This window comes from Eurytemora carolleeae, unplaced genomic scaffold (genome assembly GCF_000591075.1).
Source record: "Eurytemora carolleeae unplaced genomic scaffold, Eaff_2.0 scaffold855, whole genome shotgun sequence".
Taxonomy (NCBI): domain Eukaryota; kingdom Metazoa; phylum Arthropoda; class Copepoda; order Calanoida; family Temoridae; genus Eurytemora; species Eurytemora carolleeae.
Window position 1 is genome coordinate 62,076 of NW_019396751.1, and position 23,953 is coordinate 86,028.

Below are 23,953 nucleotides of genomic sequence, written 5' to 3' on the forward strand. Positions count from 1 at the left end.
TAGCAGTTCTTTTACAAACTGCATACCCTAAAGGGATAATTGAAATGAAGAGATAAAGCATTGATCCTCAAAATTGTGCCTGCAGTGTAAATCGAGATAAATAGATCTGGATTATGAGTCAGAGAATCCAATTTACAAAATTTCCCAGCTTTGATGAGAGATTAAGTTTGGCATAAAGCCTATCAAGGCAGGATAGGTGCATGGGAGATTGAAAATTAAGGCAGTTGTTATACCCAACGTTCAGCCTATTAGTGGGAATATTTAAGAAAAGTGAAACAATTTTAACAGCTTCATCGTCCTATGAGATATCAGGAAGCTTGGAGTCATAATCTCCGAACTAATAAAACCTTTTCTATGAGAAGAGAATAAATATTAGAGGGGAGTTTACTAAAGAAAAAAGTGTAAAACGGCCATTTTGTTGTACTGTTTCCATACTGCAGGTGTACTTCACATATTTATGCTATATAACCTTTTGGGCCCTGGGATATCATTTTATAGAAAATCTAAAATTATTGTTAAAAGAAAACCAAATCATGAGATAGGCTGGTTTCATAATTGACCAATTATCATTTCACATAGACTCTATGCCTTCAACTTTGCAAACGACGATTTTCCGTTATAACTATGAATCAAATGATGTTTTTATTCACCTAATTCATTATAAAGTTTATTTAACAAAATTGAAATGAATAGTCTAGGGAACATACTGTATTATTGTACTCATAACTGCATATAATTTGTGAACATTTACATGATTTCTACACTTTGAACTCCCGTTCAGGCTGAAAGGGACTGAAAAAATTCATACCGAGAGATTCTTTAATTTCCCCTCTAATATATATTCTATTCTCTATGCTTCCGACCCGCAATTGACGTCACAAAATGGATTTGCGCTTTCGATACGCAACGTTTTTTTTCGGGGATTGACTTTATTTTCGAGAGGAAATTAAGCTTAAAAACAAAATATTGCGGGTCACAACTTCGGATGATCTATGTCTGCCCTCCCCTGCACTCATTACAACATATTGCATGGTTTGTGCGCATAGAACCAGTTTTAGCATTTTCTGTAAATCCTAGTATTGGTATAGTAGGGCGCAAGACAGGATTAGGAAAGCCCGTTACGCACTGCCCAGTGCATGAAAACCTATAAGAAATTAAAATACCAGGCTCGATTCCTTCAGTTTTAGACCCGGAACTAAGCAGTGAACATGTGAAAACACAAAAATGGTTTTGAATAGCTAAACACCCTTGAGATACACTTCACTTGACAATATACAATACACATATCATAAGGATATCCTTCACTAAACAATACACATATCCTCATGATATCCTTCACTAAACAATACACGTCCTCATGATATCCTTCACTATACAATACACGTCCTCATGATATCCTTCAAAATACAATACACGTCCTCATGATATCCTTCACTATACAATACACGGTCTCATGATATCCTTCACTATACAATACACGTCCTCATGATATCCTTCACTAAACAATACACATATCCTCAGAATATCCTTCACTATACAATACACATATCCTCATGATATCCTTCACTATACAATACACGTCCTCATGATATCCTTCACTATACAATACACGTCCTCATGATATCCTTCACTATACAATACACGTCCTCATGATATCCTTCAAAATACAATACACGTCCTCATGATATCCTTCACTATACAATACACATATCCTCAGAATATCCTTCAATATAGGGTAGTTAATTGTTTTATAGAAAAACGATCGAAAAAATGATCGTTTCGTTTTTAAAAAGATAGTTTCGTTTTTTTCTACGTCGTTTTAAAACGAAACGATCGTTTTAAAAAAAAAATGGAAACGATCCATTTCTTACTATACATTACACATATCCACCTAACTATACAATACACATTACTCTACACTATAAAATACAAACCCCCTCAGAATATCCTTCACTATACAATACACATATACTTAGGCTGGATATCTTTTAATTTACAATACACATATCCTCAGGATATCCTTTACTATACAATGCACATATCCACAGGATATCCTTCACTATACTATACACATATCCTAATGAAATCTTTTACAAAACAATACAGATATCCTCATTATATCCTTCACTATAATTCAATACACATATCCTATATATAATTCAAAATACAAATTTTCTCCAGATTATGAACTGCATTTTCTCGTAATACAATCTTGTCCTTCTTTGTTTAAGGGTCACTGTGTATACAGTAAGTACAGTAAAAGTCTACAATGTACAATCAAACAGTACATGTTTACATTGCAGTAAGAATTAAAGAACCTGTAAAGAGGTTTTCGTTCTTTTTAACAATAGCAATTTAAAGAGAAGCTTCTTGTTTGAAAGGAAGGCGCGCAACTAGACATTCAGCAAGGTATGGGCATAGGGCAAAAAGTTACTGATTTGATTGTGTTTGATTATATTGGAACATTTTTTATATTTGCATAATTGAAACAAGCTTAATGCATTTTAATTAAACTAATTCACATTATTTTTCAACTATTTAGTTTATAACATATTTCATAAAAGTACTGAATAATAATTATAATGCAAATGAAAGCTAACTCAAACTTATTCTACAAGCTAACGAGCAACATAGAAGGCTTAGATTCACAACATCTTAATAATATTTTTTACAAGTAAAATACATTTAAAGGATGAAAAAATTTATCTTCTGTTTCTAAGTTTTCATTATGTAGAGTGGGGGATAAAGTTGAGATTATAATTGTGTAAATTGTTTGCTTGAAATCTACATTTGATTCCAATAAACGAACATGGTAAAAAAATATGGCTACGTGAAGTAATAACCGAAGTTTTTAAAGCCGACAAAATTTCCGTTAGCAAAATGTTTTTTCGTTTACATTTTTTACAAAGCCAATTAAATTTTAGCTGTAGAGCTGTACATCTATTTGAAGATGCAACCCCACCCCCACCAATCCCGTCCCCTCCCCTTTTTGAAAAAAACCAGGATTGCCAGACTAAGTGAGTCACTACATGGTTAGGAGGGGCGTATACGGGGGGGGGGGGCTATTGGAGCTCAGCCACTACCTGGAGGTGTTAGGTACAATTTCCCAAAGGTATTTTTCCCGAGTGAAAATTTTCCAAGTGGCAACTTCCCAATGGTTAGGTTATTCTGAAATAATAATGGTTGTAAGCTTTATGAACAGTTTCCTAATGTATCAATTTCTCTCATATTAGATATTATCAACCCGGCATGAAATAATGACTTTGTAAAAATCGCTATATTTTCATGCTTCCGGTAACTGAACTGATTTGCAGTTTTTTGGACAACTCAGGGATTCTATCATTCTATATATATAAGTTTAATATATAATAACCAGGTTGTGTATTTTCCGCATTGCCAATCCTAAAAATATTTGCACTTGTTTATTTACATAACACGATTTAATTACACTTCTCTTTGCAAATTAGTTATCTTAATCTGTTTCTCACAGTAGCTCTTCAAAAAGATGAGAATAATGCTAAAATTTATTTTACTTGCCATTATTCTTATTTTTCTAATACATCTTAGCAAATTAATCGTGAAAAACTCTGATATTTCAAATTATGAGTTCTGCATGTTCAATCAGTCAATGATGTTGTAAAGATATAATTGGACTCGGAATTTAGATATGAAACAAATATTCATTTCATTTCTGAAAAATGAATTATTGACAGTGGTACGTATATTTTTTTATATTTCAGAGACAATGTAAGCTGTACCAGAAGTGTAAACTGTGCATCATGTTTATGTTTATTGTATTCTTAATCATTTTTTTGCAAGCACGGGTATTAGCACTTGACTGCTGCAGAAATGGCCAGTGTGACAGGAGCGGAGATATAGAAATCACTATTTTTAAAAATTCACAAAAATTGATTTCGAGAATAGTGACATTTTGATTTTTAAAAACCTTTTAGGTTAGAGTAAAAGTATCTAAAGTTCATATTGTTGGATGTGATTTTTTTTCGGCAAAAATATCGTTTTATAAAAGAAGCTTAATACTACGTTTTTAATATTAAATTCTTTATCTCCGGTAAAGGTTGATGCAAGAGAGGAATATAACCAGTCTGGACAAAATATCTATTCTTGAAATAACGCAGGAAAACATTTCAAACTTTATTGCCTTTTTTATAGGCTGAAAACAAGGGGATCAGGTTTACATTTTATATTAAACTTTCAAAGAAGATGTTCACTGTATACACTGTTAACTGTACACTGTACACTGTACTCTGTACACTGTACACTGTATACACTATGAACTGTACACTTTACACTGTACAATGTACACTGTGCTCTGTACACTACACTGTACATTGTACACTGTACACTGTACAATGTACACTGTTATACTCTGTACACTGTACACTGTAAATTGTACACTACACTGTACACTTTACACTACATTGTGCTCGGTATACTACACTGTACACTGTACACTACTCTGTACACTGTACACTACACTGTACACTGTACACTACACTGTACACTGTACACTACACTGTACAATATACACTACACTGTACAATATACACTATACTGTACATTGTACACTACACTGTATACTGTACACTACACTGTACACTGTACACTACACTGTACACTGTACACTACTCTGTACACTGTACACTACACTGTATACTGTACAATACACTGTACACTGTACACTACACTGTACGCTACACTGTTCACTGTACTTTATTTTGCACGTTTTACAAGCATTGGTTACCCCTTTTACAACTTACAGCATGTAAGCTTAACCCATAACTACAAAGAAATCAGAAAAAATTATAATATGTCGTCTTGACAATTTTTCAGTAGAATTTATACTATTATATCTGAATCTCGGTATTTGTAAAATAAAGAAATAGTCATGAAATATGAGGAGTGCATCATAGGGACACAGTTTAAAAGAGCTTTATATAAGTATTCAATTAAAAAAAACTAAATAATTTCAGTATTCCAGTATCATTGGGTTTAAAAAAAAAACTATATTTATAAATTCTTTCAATGTCTCCGAAGTACTGGGCTAAACTGTAGTATACAGCATTCCTCCAATCATAAGAAAAGTTTGAAATGTTAATTTTTTATAAATTAGTTGATAAGTGATAGCGAGGTACCCTGCCGTAGAAAGGAATTATTCCCTTTAAAGCATAATACAAGTATAAAGGAGAATCAGGGAAAACTGAGGCTTTTCTCTCATAAGGCAGGAATACCTTTTACTAACAAGATTTAATAATTTTTTATTTCTTCTTTTTTCTCAGATGACATGGTTTACCGCATATTCAATTTTAAGCCGATCAGAGTTATGTATAAAGATGCTTCGAATTTTATATATTTAATATATTTAATAATTTAAATATATTTTTCAACTTATGAGTACAACATTTTTGAAATCCTATTTAACATAATAAAAGCTGATATATAACATATTGAATGTTGTGTAGTATAGCAGACTTGTAAACTGAAATAGTATTCCAACTAAATTATAAAGTTTTAAATAGTTCAACACCAATCAAAACTTGTAAATCCTGAAATTATCGTGTCAAATCAGTAACCCCAAATATTTTAAACAATTAAAATGTATTAACCCCCCCCCCTACAACTTTAAACCACCTTGGCAACCTAGCTTGGCCGGAAAATCAAAACTTTCTCATAACTAACAATTTCCCAAATCAAATTTTGTGATAAATCAGTCAAGGGTTTTATCAATAATGATTGGACATACAGACAAACAATTACTAGCTTGGGAACCCAGATTTACCTGGAAGATAAACTACCGTGTTCTCCAAAAAAAATAATGCAAATTGGTCAAGGGGTACCGAAGTTATGATCTGACATACAAACAACTAAACAGAGATTATTATGTTATGCATTGTTGGGAATGTAAGTCGACCAACTCAACTTAAAAGTTTTCAATTAAACCGAGCTCTTTTTTGGAAAAGGAATTGAGTTTTTGTCACAAACTCTGATTTTCTAATTTTAATATCGTTGCAACCCAATGTCGTAGACCATTAATATCTTAAACTATAAATGCTATTAGATAAAATAATGTAAGTTTGAAATATTAAAGGTTTACATCATAAGGTTGCAATGATATAGGTTTTACAAAAACTGAATTTGTGACAAAGACTCAATTCCTTTGAGGCAAATCTGTGAAAGGGTTTCCTAAGTTATGATCGAACACACAAACAAACAAACACCAACAGAAAACAAAGCAATAAAGACTACTATTTTATATAAATAGATATTAAAGTTGCCATGCACTATTCAACATACATAGTAAATACGCCCTCATATTATTGTAGAAAGTATATGTAAAAAGTAGGGAAAGAAAAGGGACAATTTAATCGAAATTCAACTTTTTATCCCTTTCAATTTTGTCAATTGTATTCCTTTTTTTTAAAAAGATCAAATAATTTTCCCTGGAAGCTTTTTAATAAAGTTAAGGTGTGATCGAGGATAGATTTGACAAGGTGTTAAAAGTTAATCCATATACAAAATACTAAATTTTTAGTTTTATTCTCAAAAAATAGTTCAGTTTCTCGCGCAAGAGCCGATACTATTTTCATTCGCAATACCTTGTGGGGAAAAATTTAAACTTTCTTAAGATGAGTTTAAACTGCAGATGATAACAAATAGGACAATTTAATTTAAACTTTATTTATTAGATTTCCCTGATATACGTCAATCTATATATAAATTTGGCTTGTCTTGGTGTTTGTCTGTTTGTCTGTTTGTTTGTATCCAATAAACGTCAAAACGGCTGAACCGATTGGGTCCAATTTTTTTGTGGGACCTCACGTGACCCCAGGGAAGGTTTATGAATGATCAAAATTTTTTGAAAAATTTTGAAAATGCGCAAAAAAAATATTATGAAATCCGCAAACTTTTTTTGTTTTTGTTTTATACTGTACAAAGAGAAAATGTTCAGAGATAAAGCCACAATTAAAAGTTGAAATAGAAGATGGGCGCGAAGCGCCCTAAAAGCCTAGTACTGTATAAGTCTTTAAATTAAACATAAAATTTGTTATTTTTTTGATTATTATAATGTCATCATGAAAGATTAAAAGTAGCCTATTATAAATAAAATAGTCGATTAACACATTAACACATCGTCATTCGAGATTTAAAAAAACAAGCATTTTGAAACTTTTAACTTTTTGAAAAACATCTAAACAATAAAGAACTTTAGCCATTAATATTTATTTTTGATGTTTTTCGAAATAATTGACAATTTTTTAATTTTCATGTTAAAACCTTCCCAAGAAAGTATTAAAAAGCAAACTAATTAAAGTAAAGAAATACAATCAATTCATTCTAAATAAAATATTTTATTGTTCCCCTTCCCCCGTTCTACTCCCAATTGTATTGTAAAGTTTCCTAATTTCATCTATATTCCTCCCCCCCATTATACCTTCACCCTTCCTCAACAGCAAATAATCTAATTGACGTATAATGATGATAAAATACATTTCAATGCGTTTTCCCCCTTTTTCCAAGTTTATTAAACAACTATTATTTAAAATCGTTTTAGGTATATTATTGTTCAAAATATTATTAAACAATATGTTTTATCTTGAATCAACCATCTTGTATGGTATCCTCGCGTTATTTTTTGTTTAACGATTCGTTTATTTTCAAACATGAGTTGTGTTGCATGTCTCAGGAGTCTGAAATTCAATTTGTTTTTGTCCTTCACTTCACAATAGCAAATTCAGAGATTTAGAAAACAGAAAGATATAAATATAAAATCTTTATTTTCATGAGACACATGTGAGATATATATTTATTGAAATCCTAACTCCTTTAAAAGATATTTATGCCTAAAGAGATTTATTTAGATCAGATCTCTTAAAGGGAGTAAAGGCTCAAATCCAATTAAACTCAATATCGATAGCTACTAATTTTACTTTTATGTGTTGCGTTACCATAAGGGGAAATAGGTAAAAAACGTTGTATACCTCAGAGCGTATCGTTGTACAAAGGAATTGAGTTTTCCACACAGACTCTGATATTTTAAACCCTGTTTCTTTGCAACCCAATGTCGTAGACCTAAGATATTTCAAACTATAAACTCTGTTAGATCAAGTAATGTAAGTTTGAAATATCAAAGATTTACACAGCCAGCTCGCAAAGATAAAGTAAATGGAATATTCAAGTTTGTGGCAAAGACTCAATTCCTTTACAGAGTTGCATTATTCCACTCGATCGCAAATGATTTAATTAAATATTTAACTAAAACATTCAGATATTGCAACCTATAAGTATCGAATTCAATTCGATACATTCATTTATAGTTCATATTTCATAATAGTTTTATTTGTTTTTTATACGATGCACTATAAATGATGATTTTTTTGGTCGCATGTGTCGCTCTGAAACAAATAAAAAATATCATTAAATCTGAACTTTTTACAAATGCATTAAATTGAATTCAATAATTGTGGTTTTTAATATCTGAATGATTCCTTTAAAATTTAATAGAAATATTTACGATTTGATGCAATAATGCAAATCTGTGAATTTATATGCACGCTACTTCCTTAGGTATAAGACGTTTTTAAAATTTTCTCCTTATAGACTTAACAGATAAAAGTAGCGATCAATATCGAATTCAATCTGACATCAGCCTATATATACCCCCTTTCGGTTTTCTTAAACACTCCCTTTAACAGATGTGAACACTTTTGTTTGTGATAGATTTAATCAACATTGTCTAATCTCGACAACCTGCACTGACAACTTTTGAATTTTTGATGAAGTGCAAATTTTAGTTTTCCGTCTCATGAATTCCATCCAGGCCACTGGATATCCTAACTATATGGTTTAAACTTGGCTTATGTCAGCCATAGATTCCGGGTCTTACTACGTAACTGATCATATGATAGAGAAATATTGGCTCTGTACTCCATTTTAATTAAAGTCTCAGAGTATAGATCAGTTCTGTACTCTACTAATCATGAATAGGATATATTAAAAAAAGTTCTTTATTCTAGTTTAATCAGAGTATAGATCAGTTCTGTACTCTAATCATGAATAGGATATATTAATAAAAGTTCTGTATTCTAGTATAATCAGAGTATAGATCAGTTCTGTACTCTAATCATGAATAGGATATATTAATAAAAGTTCTGTACTCTAGTATATTCAGATTATAGATCAGTTCTGTACTCTAATCATGAATAGGATATATTAATAAAAGTTCTGTACTCCAGTATATTCAGAGTATAGATCAGTTCTGTACTCTAATCATGAATAGGATATATTAATAAAAGTTCTGTATTCCAGTATAATCAGAGTATAGATCAGTTCTGTACTCTAACTCTGAACAGGATAAACTATGCAGTTGGCTGTAGTCCTTGTAAGAGGTAAATTTTAGGAGTTTTTTTTCAGATAAAATTTTTTCCGGAAATTGCATTCAAATTGCTGACGAAAAAGTCGTCTAGAAAACGTTCAATATCAACACTAATTAACAGCTTTAACAGAAGCAAAAGATTCATATATCCCAAGACTGGGTTTTAATGAGTTTTTTTCTAAAAATGTTCGTGCAATTAGAAGGTAGGGTTGTTTTGTTAAAAATAGAGATTCTTAAAAAATGATTAATTTTTTTCTGTTCTTTAGTTCTGCCTGCGTCGAGTTATGTTGTCCCGTGGGCCACATTTTTCAGGTATTTTTTTATTTTTATTTTTGTTTTGAACTAAAATAAAAATTCCAAATTTCTTCTCCCTTTAAAAAAACAATATGAATAAGATCACATGTTTGATGTATGAAGTAAAAGTTGATAGTAAACTACCAAAATGAACAGTCATAAATATACATTTTTGATGGAATAATATTATTTTTAACTCTCTAGACCTCTCTGAAAAGTGTTCGAAACAGTACGGATCACAACAGATGTACCAAAGAGGAACTACTTGCGGAAGGCTTGGTCAGTTTGCATTTTTTCAAATTAAACAACCCTCAAAAAAGATCACACAAAGATAAGGGAATGTATTAGATTGTAGAGCGGAGCTAAAATAAGGCCAAAATATGTCATATTGGCCGCGCTGGTATTTTTTATGAAACTTTTGTTGCTTACGTGTCATGCTTTCGTAATTATAGCAAAGAACAAAAGCTCTGTTTTTCTAATCCCTAGATCTGTGCAGCCCAATATCGTAAACCTTAGATATGACTATGAATATTGTTAAAAATGACACATAACGAAGAACGTAGTGTCCATCCAGATTCAGAAAGTTGCAACATTTGACTCGGATCGTAAAAAAAATCCATTTAATTCCAAACAAATCATTAAGATATTACAACCTATAATCATCGACATTTTTTCGACGCATTCATATACAGTTGATTTTTACATAATATATAAAAAATTTATGATTCAAAAGTTGCTTTTGAAAACATTTATTCCTGTTTCGTTTTTAGAGTGAAGACGACATTTTCATATTTTCCAGGAATGGTATAGAAAATCCAGCGCCTACCGTGAAAAAAAGTTGTATTATTATTTTTTAATTAAAAATATTATGAAATATCAACTTTATACGAATGCGTCGAAAAATTATTGATGATTTTAGGTCGTAATATCTGAATAATTGTTTGGAATAAAACTGTTTTTTTATGAACCGAGTTGAATGTTGCAATTTTCTGAATTTGCATGAACGTTACGTTCTTCGGCAAACATATTGTGGTTGGTGAAACTGAGCCCCTAATCATTTTTTTGATTTCAACATAAACTGAGAGGTTGTATATGTAAAATTAGGATGAAAAATTGCATCAGAAGAAACTGAACGCTTGCGTAAAGTCCTCATTTTCTAATTCTAATCCTTTTATGTTTGAAACCTGTTGGTCTAAACCTTAGACATGCAAAAATATTCCCAAAAGGTCTATCATAATTCATAATTTAAACAAAAAAAAACAAATGTTTAACGTTAAAAATATCATAGAGATCACTTTTAAATAAAAAAGAACTTTTATCACTAATAATAATAATTTAATATTTAGGAATTTTACCCATCCAAAAAGTGTGTTCCAGATCCCCGATATCCAATTCAAAACACTGAGGTTATAATAATTCTCACATTTTTTAATAACTAAACTAATCCCATATTGAATTTTAGGGATTTTTAAGTAGATTTATTTCTACGTAGATGTCGATAACGCGTTTATAAACTTCTTTGAAACGTTTATGAATAAAATTCTTTCTTATGGTGTCCTAATAAACATGTTCTTTGCTCTACGTGGTATTTTTTTCTTTTCAGTCAAAACTTTATGCACCGATTACCATCAGAAATAGTATTTTCCAAAGGTGGTCTGTCACTTTCATGTCTCCAAAATCGACGGAGATGTTAGGAAACTTTTCAAGATTTTGACATTTTGTATCTCAGTTGATTTTAGAATTTAGAAGAGAAAAGATCACATTTTGAGAAGAAAATATGACGTATAATATTTTTTATTACACTCTTTGTCGTTATACTCTGTAGAATAAACATGATGTTAATGTCAAATAGGAAAAAGTATTCAATTGTTTTTTAAAAAATAATATTTTTTTCATTTTATACACAATTTACTTTTTCTACTCATGCAATTTTTAGGAATTTGAAGTTCTCGGTTTTCAAAAGTTTACTTGTCCTACAGGTAAAAAATGTGTGCAATTAAAATAATCGCTCGTTATTCGGAGAAATTGTTCAAACTGCGTTAGCAACAAAAATTAACAAAAATTAACAAAAAATGATAAAAAATTAACGACAGGAAAACATGAAGCATAAATAATTCTCCACATTGTACAAAGCAGTCTTTTTATCATTAAAACAAGATATACTTTGATTTATACTTATTTAAAAAATTTTAACATTATAGGTAGTGCTTATGATAAGTTTATTAAATATGCTAATTCAAACTTTACAGTGGGACTCATAAAACTCACAACTCACAACTTAAACCTTACAGTCGTCTTCCTATTCCACAGTTATATAGGTTCCTTCGTATTTTAGGACAATTCTTATCGCAAGAACTTTTTTTTGGTTTTCAACCCGAAACTAGCAGGTGAAAAAAATAAAGAAATCAATTTTTTCTAATGTTTATCAAACTTTTGACCCTGTAAATGAAATTATTGATCTTTGCAAACAAATCGAAACAATAATTTTTATATTTTTCAAAACATGTCTTTGTTTGATTTAATTTTTAACTACTACAGACAAGTGTTTTTCAATAAAGGCATGAAAAATTATAATTGTAAAATATAATTGCTTTATTTTCTAACAATAACACACAAAGTTTAGAAAATAATCAACATTGTTCAACCTGGTATATAAAGTAAATGTTTTTGACATCCATCCTTTAAATGCTTAATTTTGAATGAAAAATGAATATTTTTTACTTGAACTTGAAGAATGCCTAAATAATATGGCATTTGAACACACATGTTGATACGCATGGGGTACTTTATTCCAATTCTTTTTGAATTTGTAGATTTTTTAATTGTTTTTTTACATATGATGCGGTATGACCGGATAATAGGTATTTAAATGTGTTTAAAGATAATAGTCAACCGACGTTTCTAAGAAATAAAGTCCGCACCCCTTTCCAAAATATTCGCCAAGATCTTGTTGTTAAAATATGGACTTGTCCAGAGGTAAGAACTCATTGCTGTGAATCTCGGGTTCAAGCATTCGTCTCCATTGAACAGATTTATATTCCTGGATATTCCGTATATCAATGTACCTTGCAGGGATTAATGAAATCTATTGATAAAGCATTTTAAAGCTGTCCGTGGATATCAAGATCAAGCGTTGTAAATTAGCGCCATTTTACACAACAGTTTTTATTTCTGGGAAAGTGTCGTCAAATATGAAAAACCTTGGAAAGTTCCTGAATTTCCTAAATTTTGTATCTAAATCGTGTTCGCCTCCGACCGATGCATGCGGTTGCTAAATGTTTCATCTTTACTTGTAGATTCAACAAAGACGGGCATCTGGAACTGCTTAATGATGGATTTCTAAACAATTCGGTAAATATTGTGTGTTTTTGCAGACTTACTTCAAGTAAAAAATAGACGTTTGATGTAGGTTGCCATAAGTTTTTCTGTGATTTTAAATTTAAAAATATTAAAATCTAAAATTAAAAAATCTAAAATTTATATTTTTTGAAGAAAAGTGATTTGCTTATTTTTAAAAATTACCCTTTTCAGGTTCATAATTCAGAATTTTGCTTAGGGCACATACTTGAAGATAATGGGTAAGGTTTAACAAAAATACTTTCGTGGAAATTACTTATTTTAATTTTTTAATTGTCCTAGAAAATTTAAAAGTTTTTTTCAGAAAAAAAAATCATTTAGTACTTTTTTCGGAAGCATTGGATTTGCTGTTGTTGAATTATTACGATTTACGTAAAATAAAAATGGCCCGCAAAGCAAACGGGTTTCTAGTAAAAAAAATGTGTAAATGAGGCAAATAAAAAAAATTTAACCGTTGGAATTCAAAAATATTAATTTTTAGAGAAGTAACCTCTGAATTCTTAGTGTGCTCCAGGTAATCTATAATCAAAACAGATTATTTTTTACATCATTTTTACATCATTTTTACATCAGTAAAGGAACTGTAAGCGTAATTTCAAGTAACCCTCCATGCAAAGATAACAATGTCCGATTTACAACGGACCGGTAACTGTTTATTTTCATTTGTGGTTTGAGTTTCAAACGATTAAGGTTTCAAGGGTAATATTGTAAATACTATCTTTGCATGGAGTAACACTTAAAATAACGCTGACAGTCCCTTATAAAACAAGGAATTAAGTATTTGTAAAAAGTCAATTTTTGTTGATTTAACGAAACTAAAAAAAATAGTTCAATTCATTGATCCAAGAGTTCAACCCTTCCAGCTTAATAACTTCTGGGACTATCTTGAACTCAAAATTGACAAACTATCTCGAAATCATGTTTATTTCGGGAATTGGAAATAAAAAAGTTTGAAAAATCTATAAACTTCATTGAAATTATATTTCCGTAAAAGGAATATAGTTTTTTAGATTTTTATCATGCATAATGGAAATACTAGAACACTCAAAAAATACTATTTTCTGTTACTGTTTTAGTGAGACTACTGGGGACTCCGAGTTTGTCAAGGAATCCTTTAAATAGTTCTCCAGAATGATCTCCTTTTAGGGACTGCTAACGAAAATGTTGTTGACCCTTACTTTTAGGAAACAACTAATTTTATTGGTATTTGTATTATGTTGTTTATACCCACGATTTTAAAAACAAATACCTACTAGATTTGTATGGCACATGTTAAACGGTGTCCTAAATGCATAGAAAATAGGTTCGTTTGCTATTTCACAAGACTGTATATTTCTTCTAGATAAACCGTGAACTATATTTTATTTATTTTTATTTTACCATATAACTGCGGTGATCAATCAAAATAATAGCAATTCAATTAATTAAGACGATGTCAAAATTCTCACTCAATTTCCATTTTTTTGGGGGGAAGCGCTGTACAAAGATGTTCAAGATATGCAACAGTTATAGATTAGTATTAGTTTGAATTATTGGAAAGGATATTTGAAGAGGTTTTATCCTGTATCCTTGTTCATTTCCGCAATGTTTATGCTCCTCACTATCTTCATCTATATCTTCTTGGGCATGTACAAACACAACTACCACAGGTAATAATCCTTGAACATGTACAGACACAACTACCATAGGTAATAATCCTTGGACATGTACAGACACAACTACCATAGGTAATAATCCTTGGACATGTACAATATACAGACACAACTACCATAGGTAATAATACTTGGACATGTACAATGTACAAACACAACTACCATAGGTAATAATCCTTGGACAAGTACAATGTACAGACACAACTACAATAGGTAATAATCCTTGGACATGTACAATGTAGAGACACAACTACCATAGGTTATAATACTTGGATATGTACAATGTACAGACACAATTTTACCATTGTAATTATTTGACATGTACTCCGTACAGGAACAACTACAATAGGTAATACTTGGACCTGTACACTGTACAGGCACAACTACATAAGGTAATGTTTGAACATGTACACTGTACACTGTACAGGCACAACTACCATAGGTAATACATGGACATGTACACTTTACAAGCACAATTACACAAACATAGAAGTTAAGAGAAGCTGTCTATTTAAAAAGCTTCTCTTTGATTACTTCTAAATTTGTATAAATACGAAAAAGCTCAACAATCAAAACTTAAATGAAAAAGTCATCATCATTCTTTACCTAATACTGTACCATAAAAAGTACTTGAACATATACAAGCAATAGGCAATAGGCACAAATATCATGGCTAATAATAACAATTTTAATTTCGCTATCATCATGATTTTAATAACATTTGTTTTTCTTTAGAAATACACTGGGATTCCTAATCAGCTCATTTATCAGGTAAAAAAAAAGGAATTTGTTTTTAATTCAGTTTTACTTATCGGCTTAATAACGTTGATTTTTTTAAATTTTGATTTATTTGACAACACATGTCATTGTATTTATTTCTGACTTTATTCGCTTTTGATTTTATTTTCAATTCAAATTTTCTAACTGTTTTTATTCAGTTATCTCTTTCTGTTCATTCAATGGGTAATTCCAACCGAGGCCTACCTTTACACAACTCCTTGCGCTTTTATTGGTAAGATATTAATCAATATAGTTCAAGCGGATTTCTTGTTAAAGTAACAATAACGAATGTTTTGAGAATTAAACAATTTTAAATCTAGAAAAACGAGAACATCTTCCACATTATTTATCAGATAAAGGTTCAAGGGCACTGTTATGAATTGGGCAAGGCCCTCTTTCTAAGTTGAGGACCACAAGCAATTTCAATGACAGACATTTTAAATCATTTCCAAAAGGACCTATATTCGTCACTTGCCCAATTCACAACGATACCCTTTAACCGGGGATGCGGCTTTATTAATGGAGGGTTACTTGTAACTACAGTTACAGTTCCAGTTACAGTTACAGTTACAGTCTGTCCATCTTCTTCTGGATAACAGCAATGTATCTTATAGATCTGTTTATAAAGGATATATGGTTCAGTACACATTTCTGTCCATCTTCTTCTGGATAACAGCAATGTATCTAATACATCTGTTTATATAGGATATATGGTACAGTACACATTTCTGTCCATCTTCTTCTGGATAACAGCAATGTATCTAATACATCTGTTTATAAAGGATAGATGGTTCAGTACACATTTCTGTCCATCTTCTTCTGGTTAACAGCAATGTATCTAATACATCTGTTTATAAAGGATATATGGTTCAGTACACATTTCTGTCCATCTTCTTCTGGTTAACAGCAATGTATCTAATAAATCTGTTTATAAAGGATATATGGTACAGTACACATTTCTGTCCATCTTCTTCTGGATAACAGCAATGGCTCTGGATATCACGAAAATGGTTCTTGTAGTGCAGACCCCTAATCAGGCATCAAACAACAAGCATTTCTATATTTGCGTCCTTATTGCTCAAGTAGGTTTTATTTTATGTGTCAAAAATCAATATATACAATACAATAGAAATTTTTGCGCAAGATTAGAAAAAGAATGAACATTTGAAATTGTTAGCTTTGCCTCGCACCATTTTAATTTTCAAAAATTATAAAAAATTTTAAACTGTAAGAAAAGAAAAGGAAATTAGTTGTTGTGTCGGTGTACACAATTACAGCTCGCCGTGCTTATTTAAAAAATTTTATGAAATGATTTATAATAAAACTGAAATTGATGGAAAAATTAGAATTAACTTCCCCAGAAATTATTCCTGGTATGTGAAGTAAATTTACTAAATTCTTTAATACAGTTAGCTATACCTAGTTTTTTGGTTTTATTTCTAAGAATTGTTGAAGATTTGAAAAAGTTTTAAAAAGTTAAAGACGTCTTTTAAATTTTAAAATTGTTTACCCATTTGCTTCTCTGGCCCTAACTAAAGTAAATTATACAAATAACATACCAGAAACGATCGTTTTGGTTCGTTTCTGATCTTTCTTTCCCATGAGGATACAAATTAACTTTTACAGAATACAGTTTTTAAATGTTGAAACAAATTAATTAAAATAAAAGATAGGTCACTAGATGTCGTTTTTTTAATATTTATGTGTGTTTCGTTCACAATAACCGTGAGGCAAGAGCCCAAATGAGTTAAGCGTAGTCGGTGTAGAACAAGGCTCTTTCTCTGTCTTGTAATTCTACAGAGAGCATGTCTACGCCGACTACGCGTAACTCTTTTGGGCTTCTGCCTCTGGGTTATTGTGAACGAACCACACGTAAATCTTTAAAAGACGATATCTGTTATTTTAATCAATGTTGGAACCTTCACAGTATTTTGTGATGTTTTTTTAAAGTCTAAAAATCATAAAAGTCTTGGAAGCACGAACAAATTTCTTGTTTATCAAAATACAATGTATTTTGAAGTTTATTAGTAGTTTTTATAGTAATTTATTAGAAGTTTATTAGTAGTTTATTAGTAGTTTATTAACAGTTTATTAGTAGTTTATTAGCAGTTTATTAGTAGTTAATTAGTAGTTTATTAGTAGTTAATTAGTAGTTAATAAGTAGTAATTAGTAGTTAATTAGTATTTTATTTTTAGTTAATTATTAGTTCATTATTAGTTTATTAATTTTTAGTTTATTATTAGTTTATTAGTAGTTTATTAGTAGTTTATTAGTAGTTTATTAGTAATCTATTAGTAATCTATTAGTAGTTTATTAATAGTTTATTTGTAGTTTATTTTTAGTTTATTTTTAGTTTATTATTAGATTATCATTAGTTTATTAGTAGTTTATTAGTAGTTTATTAGTAGTTTATTTTCAGTTTATTTTTAGTCTATTATTAGTTTATTATTAGTTAATTAGTAGTTTATTTGTAGTTTATTAGTAGTTAATAAGTAGTTAATTAGTAGTTTATTAGTAGTTTATTAGTAATCTATAAGTAGTTTATTAGTAGTTTATTTGTAGTTTATTTGTAGTTTATTTTTAGTTTATTATTAGTTTATCGTTAGTTTATTAGTAGTTTATTAGTAGTTTATTAGTAGTTTATTAGTAGTTTATTTTTAGTCTATTATTAGTTTATTATTGGTTTATTAGTAGTTTATTAGTAGTTTATTAGTAGTTTATTAGTAGTTAATTAGTAGTTTATTAGTAGCTTATTTGTTTTTAATTAATTATCAGCTGGTTTTCATCTGTTAAATGAAGGGTTGTCCAGCTGTCGTCTGTATTGTGACAGCCCTGATGGACAGCTATGGCAGCTGTTCTGCTATTCTACCCTATATGGCGGAGTTTCGCTGCTTCCTTGGATCAGAAAAAGATGGCAGGAAACCTAGGGTTAAATTCTTTAATTTAAATTTGAATTTTAAGTATTTATTATTTTTTGAGACCTCCCTTCTCCCTCTTTAGTCTTACCCTCACTATAGCCTGCATTGTTATCATATATTTAGTTAATTTAAACTTTGATAAACGAGGAAGAGACTATTTTATTTGTATAAGTTTTGTTAAAACCCTGGATTTTTTTCTAGAAGTTTCTACCAAACTGCTGAGTTTGTTTACTTTCATGGGATCGTACTTTTCCTCATCTGGTGTGTAAATTTATAAATTATAAATAGTTTAATCTAAATATTCCTTCATATTGACAGGGTAACCCACAAAGGATGGAATTTTTAAGACGACTTGAAACTTTTAAGATATGACCATCCCATTTGGTTAAGTTAAGTCTTTTGGCTCGGATGAAGTCTTGAAATGACTTATTAAATTATTTGGAAAAGTAAGAAACAATTTTACAGTTGATGGGAATAATGAATATGATGAAACAGACAGTATACATTTCGTACAGTCGACTCTGAAGTCTCATCTTTTGTGAGTAACCCTGTACCTTAAAGTTTCGCTATATAATTCCAAAAATGTGGAAAAGAATATTGAGTTCTATTAAAATATTTCAAATAAAAGAATTGTAAAGTCAGCCATATTTCATTAAAGCTAAAATATTTTGTTTATTTAAAATAGTCAGTAAAACTTTCTTAACGTTGACAATTAAAAAAAATAGTTTGATAAATAACAAAGTTTTTTTTAAAAGGAAACTATTTTAGTTTGAACTGTTCCTGTTTTCTGATAACTATTGGATCCTTGATGAAACACTGGCGAAATTTGTCTAGAAATAGAGTTATGAGGTTTATACTTTAAACTATAATTTCTATAAAGTCTTGGAAAGGAAAGATAAGATTATTGCTTAATCCATTCGTTTCAGGTCGACATAAGAGTAATTTTAAGTGACCCTTCATTGCCTTTAAAACATATGACGGGTCATCGAGTAAAGAGAACTCTTTGTTTAAGTATATTAAAACAAATCGAATCCCTTTATAACGCGATGTACGACCTCAACACAGCTGATACTTGTGTTTCTTGACATTTTTTATTTGTTTTATAATAAATGCATTAATGAAACAATGTCGTTTAAATTGCATCATATTTAAAACAAATAAAGAATATTATGAAATATCAACTATATACGAATGCGTCAAAAATTATCGATGATTATTGGTTCAAATATCTGAATGATTTGTTGGGAATTATATTGATTTTTTTACGATCCGAGATGAATATTGCTACTTTCTAAATTTGTCTGGACGTTACGTTCTTCGGTATCAGTCGTTTTTAACAATTTTCTCCTTATATACGCAACAGATATAAGTAATATTAGTGGCAATCACCATTGAATATTAAATAGTATATTAAATAAATTATATATATTTCATCATTCACAAACATTCCATTTAAAGATGAATTTTTACCAAAATATGTATTGCACTATATTAATCGATTTAAAAAAATAGGAATAAGCCAAAATCTTGCTCATAGATAAAATTAACAATTATTAATTTCCTAGTTCCAATGACAATAACAAGGCAATTGAGCGAGTGAAGTTAGTGCTTCGGTTCCTCATTATCATGGGTAAGTAAATCATTTCAAAGAGAAAATAAAATGCCATGTAACAAATACAAAATAACAAGTTAAAAGTACTTCATCTAAATGTGCTTATTGCAAAATTAAAAGTACCCCCTATTAAGTGCAATGTTTTTATAGTACCAAATACTGAGATCAAAGTACAACAATCTTATTATCAAGTGCTAAGTTTAATTTCGAGTACAATATTTTGAGTTTTTAGTACAAAATTCTGAGTTCATGCCACAAAGTTATAATTTACGAGTACAATGTTTCTAGTACCAAGTACTGAGTTCCAAGAACAAAGTTTCTAGTACCAAATACTAAGCTCTAATTACACTGCTTCTAGATCTATGTTCTGAGCTGCTGCAGGTACAAAGTTTTTGGTACTCAATACTGTGTTCCAAATACAATAGTTGAAGTACCATGTACTGAGTTCTAAGTACAATGTTTCTTCAATACATCTACTGAGTTAAAAGTGCAATGTTTCTAGTACCATGTACAAAGTACACAGTTTCTAGTACTAAGTACAATAGTTCTTATGGCAAAAACTCAATTTCAAGAATAAAATGGTTTCATGAAGTTTATCTCTAATTTAATGTGCAAGGATGTGAACGGTTTCAATTTCAATTTCTATTTTATTGAAGTAATAAAGTGTTAAGCAGACTAAGCAATTATTTTAAAGGTTTGGAAAGATACTTTTGTTTGCTCAATTATATTTAAATTGCGGGCTTATTAAGATCTTGTTTATTGAATGATCCCTCTTTCTACTGTTTTGTACCTAAACCATCCATTTAAACTAAATTCAAATTATTTTCAACAATATTTAAAAAAAAGGTGATAATTATAAAATTTTATAATTTTATCTAACTTTTACTTTATAAATATTTGTTTAGGTGTGCCCTGGATATTTATGATCATAAGCGCTTTTCTGGAACATAATCAGGACAATAGAAGTGGAATCGTAATTACACTGGATGTTATTAATCTGTTTACGGTAGGACTAGAAACCTGATTATTTTTTTATAAAAACTTTTATTTACATATAATATAACACAATATATTCATTAATTAATGGTGTGGTTTAAATTACTTAAATTTACTTTTATCTCTCTGCAGGGAATCAGCCTATTTGTGACACTGGTTGTGAAAAAGACGATTTATGATCAATTGAAAAATAAATTCAGTTCTTTATTGACATCATCAACATCAACAACTTCAGGTAGTTCTTTATTGACATCATCAACATCAACAACTTCAGGTAGTTCTTTATTGACATCATCAACATCAACAACTTCAGGTAGTTCTTTATTGACATCATCAACATCAACAACTTCAGGTAGTTCTTTATTGACATCATCAACATCAACAACTTCAGGTAGTTCTTTATTGACATCATCAACATCAACAACTTCAGGTAGTTCTTTATTGACATCATCAACATCAACAACTTCAGGTAGTTCTTTATTGACATCATCAACATCAACAACTTCAGGTAGTTCTTTATTGACATCATCAACATCAACAACTTCAGGTAGTTCTTTATTGACATCATCAACATCAACAACTTCAGGTAGTTCTTTATTGACATCATCAACATCAACAACTTCAGGTAGTTCTTTATTGACATCATCAACATCAACAACTTCAGGTAGTTCTTTATTGACATCATCAACATCAACAACTTCAGGTAGTTCTTTATTGACATCATCAACATCAACAACTTCAGGTAGTTCTTTATTGACATCATCAACATCAACAACTTCAGGTAGTTCTTTATTGACATCATCAACATCAACAACTTCAGGTAGTTCTTTATTGACATCATCAACATCAACAACTTCAGGTAGTTCTTTATTGACATCATCAACATCAACAACTTCAGGTAGTTCTTTATTGACATCATCAACATCAACAACTTCAGGTAGTTCTTTATTGACATCATCAACATCAACAACTTCAGGTAGTTCTTTATTGACATCATCAACATCAACAACTTCAGGTAGTTCTTTATTGACATCATCAACATCAACAACTTCAGGTAGTTCTTTATTGACATCATCAACATCAACAACTTCAGGTAGTTCTTTATTGACATCATCAACATCAACAACTTCAGGTAGTTCTTTATTGACATCATCAACATCAACAACTTCAGGTAGTTCTTTATTGACATCATCAACATCAACAACTTCAGGTAGTNTTGACATCATCATCATCAACAACTTCAGGTAGTTTTTAATATACTACTTTACCAAACAAAAACCTTTTTTTGACATTCAAAAAACTATTTCATAGAAAATGGTTATAAGGGATTCTATAAGTGAAATATTGTTGTTAAGCATGCAAATCAAACACACTTTACATACAGTTTAACCTAGAACTTTGGAGACATCGAAACAATTTATAAAATGTCGTTTTCAAAACCTACTAATAATGGAATGCAGCAGGTGTTAAGTTTTTTAATTGAATTTTTATTTGGATCTCTTTAAAACTGTTCCCGCATTTTTCCTGGCTATTTTTTTATTTTTAGAATTAATGAGATTTAGTTATTAAATTATACAACCCATTGACAAATTGTCAAGATAATATTTAGAAATTCTTTTAATATCTTCGAAGTTTTGACCTAAGCCGGTTGCATCCCTTGTACGTTATGTTATGCCATTTGTGTTCGGCATATTTGTAATTCGACCACAACTATAGTACAATTTAAAACTTAGATCAGTCCCTTTCAACATTACATTTTAGAAGGATTTGCTATGTGGTTGAGAAAGAAATCGGTAGAATCTATTTTGACCTCTAGAACAGCTGACACTTCCCTACCAACCTCAAGAACAGCTGACACCTCCCTAACAGCCTCTAAAACAGCTGACACTGCAGGCTCAAAAACAACTGACATGTGTAACCAATCTGTTAAACAGCTGACACCCCCCCTAACAGCCTCTAACCAGCTGACATTCCCGTAACTAGAATAGCTGACACCTCCCTGCCAGCCCTAGTTGATTAGCTGACATATTTCTGCTGATACTGCCAGAAGTGTTAAAGCCACAACGGAATTTTATTTACCTTTCTAAAAAAAAAGCAGTGGTTCTAAATTTGTCACTTTTATGTGGATTAAAGTTTAGAGTGTACGGTTATGAATAATTTCAGTAATTGTGTATATAATTTGGATTCATATATGTTTTTATATTCATATTTTATTCAATTGTTTATTTTTTTGTCTTGTCAGATTCGTCATATGAATTCTGAATATTCAAAAAAGGTGCTCATGAACTTCAAATATATATAGGGGAGGGGAGGGGGTTGTCTGACCTTCTTTATTTCAAGGGACATATTTTACTTACAGGGTTACCCAAAACCATAAGACTAGAATGATTATTTTCTCGATCAGTCATTTATCTTGCAAGAAAAAATAGGCTTTTGGTTGTGTACTATTTAATTTGTCATAGAAAGAGGCAAATTCACAAGTTCTGATTAAATTCTGATGAGTTGTATTTGACGCCACACTATGGGTTTCCAGCGAACTAAAACTTTCGGGAAAATTTTCTTTAATATTTTACGAAAATTTTTTCACGAAATTGAATTTTAGGAAAGGACGCGAAAACGATGAGGAATTTCGTGAAAAAAAAACGCGACATTCACTTTTTTTCCTACGAACGAAATTAGAATTAATGCGAAATTTTCTGCAAAAAAAAAAAAATTCGAGCGAAAATTTTGTAGGTACCCTTCAGTTTGGGATCAGTCCTAAACCTTTTTCTGCTAATTTCATGAACACTCTTTTTTTAGATATGAGAACCAAACAAAATCATTATCAATAACAATTTCTTTAATAATTTTCGTAGTTTTAAGAATACAAAATGCACTTGATCTGTATGTACATAAATTGCCATATATTCTCTGTTGTACAAATTATCATTTAAAAAAAGTATAATATATATA

General features: G+C 30.2%; 1 protein-coding gene across 1 annotated transcript; it reads left to right on the forward strand.

Annotated features, from left to right (window-relative positions):
- Positions 1–3,744: 3,744 nt before the first annotated feature.
- On the forward strand, positions 3,745–23,714 carry LOC111708203 (probable G-protein coupled receptor Mth-like 14). The gene is made up of 24 exons (XM_023481507.1): positions 3,745–3,865; positions 4,076–4,136; positions 5,132–5,239; positions 9,325–9,404; positions 9,658–9,703; positions 9,890–9,964; positions 11,032–11,091; positions 11,622–11,664; positions 12,021–12,072; positions 12,982–13,036; positions 13,217–13,263; positions 13,524–13,556; positions 14,119–14,149; positions 14,594–14,691; positions 15,430–15,465; positions 15,633–15,706; positions 16,411–16,556; positions 18,275–18,393; positions 18,595–18,654; positions 19,162–19,242; positions 19,959–20,023; positions 20,911–21,011; positions 21,134–21,236; positions 22,763–23,714. The coding sequence occupies exons 1-24, from the start codon at positions 3,780–3,782 to the stop codon at positions 22,978–22,980; spliced, it is 1,878 nt and encodes a 625-aa protein (XP_023337275.1). The 5' UTR covers positions 3,745–3,779; the 3' UTR covers positions 22,981–23,714.
- The last annotated feature ends 239 nt before the right edge of the window (positions 23,715–23,953 follow it).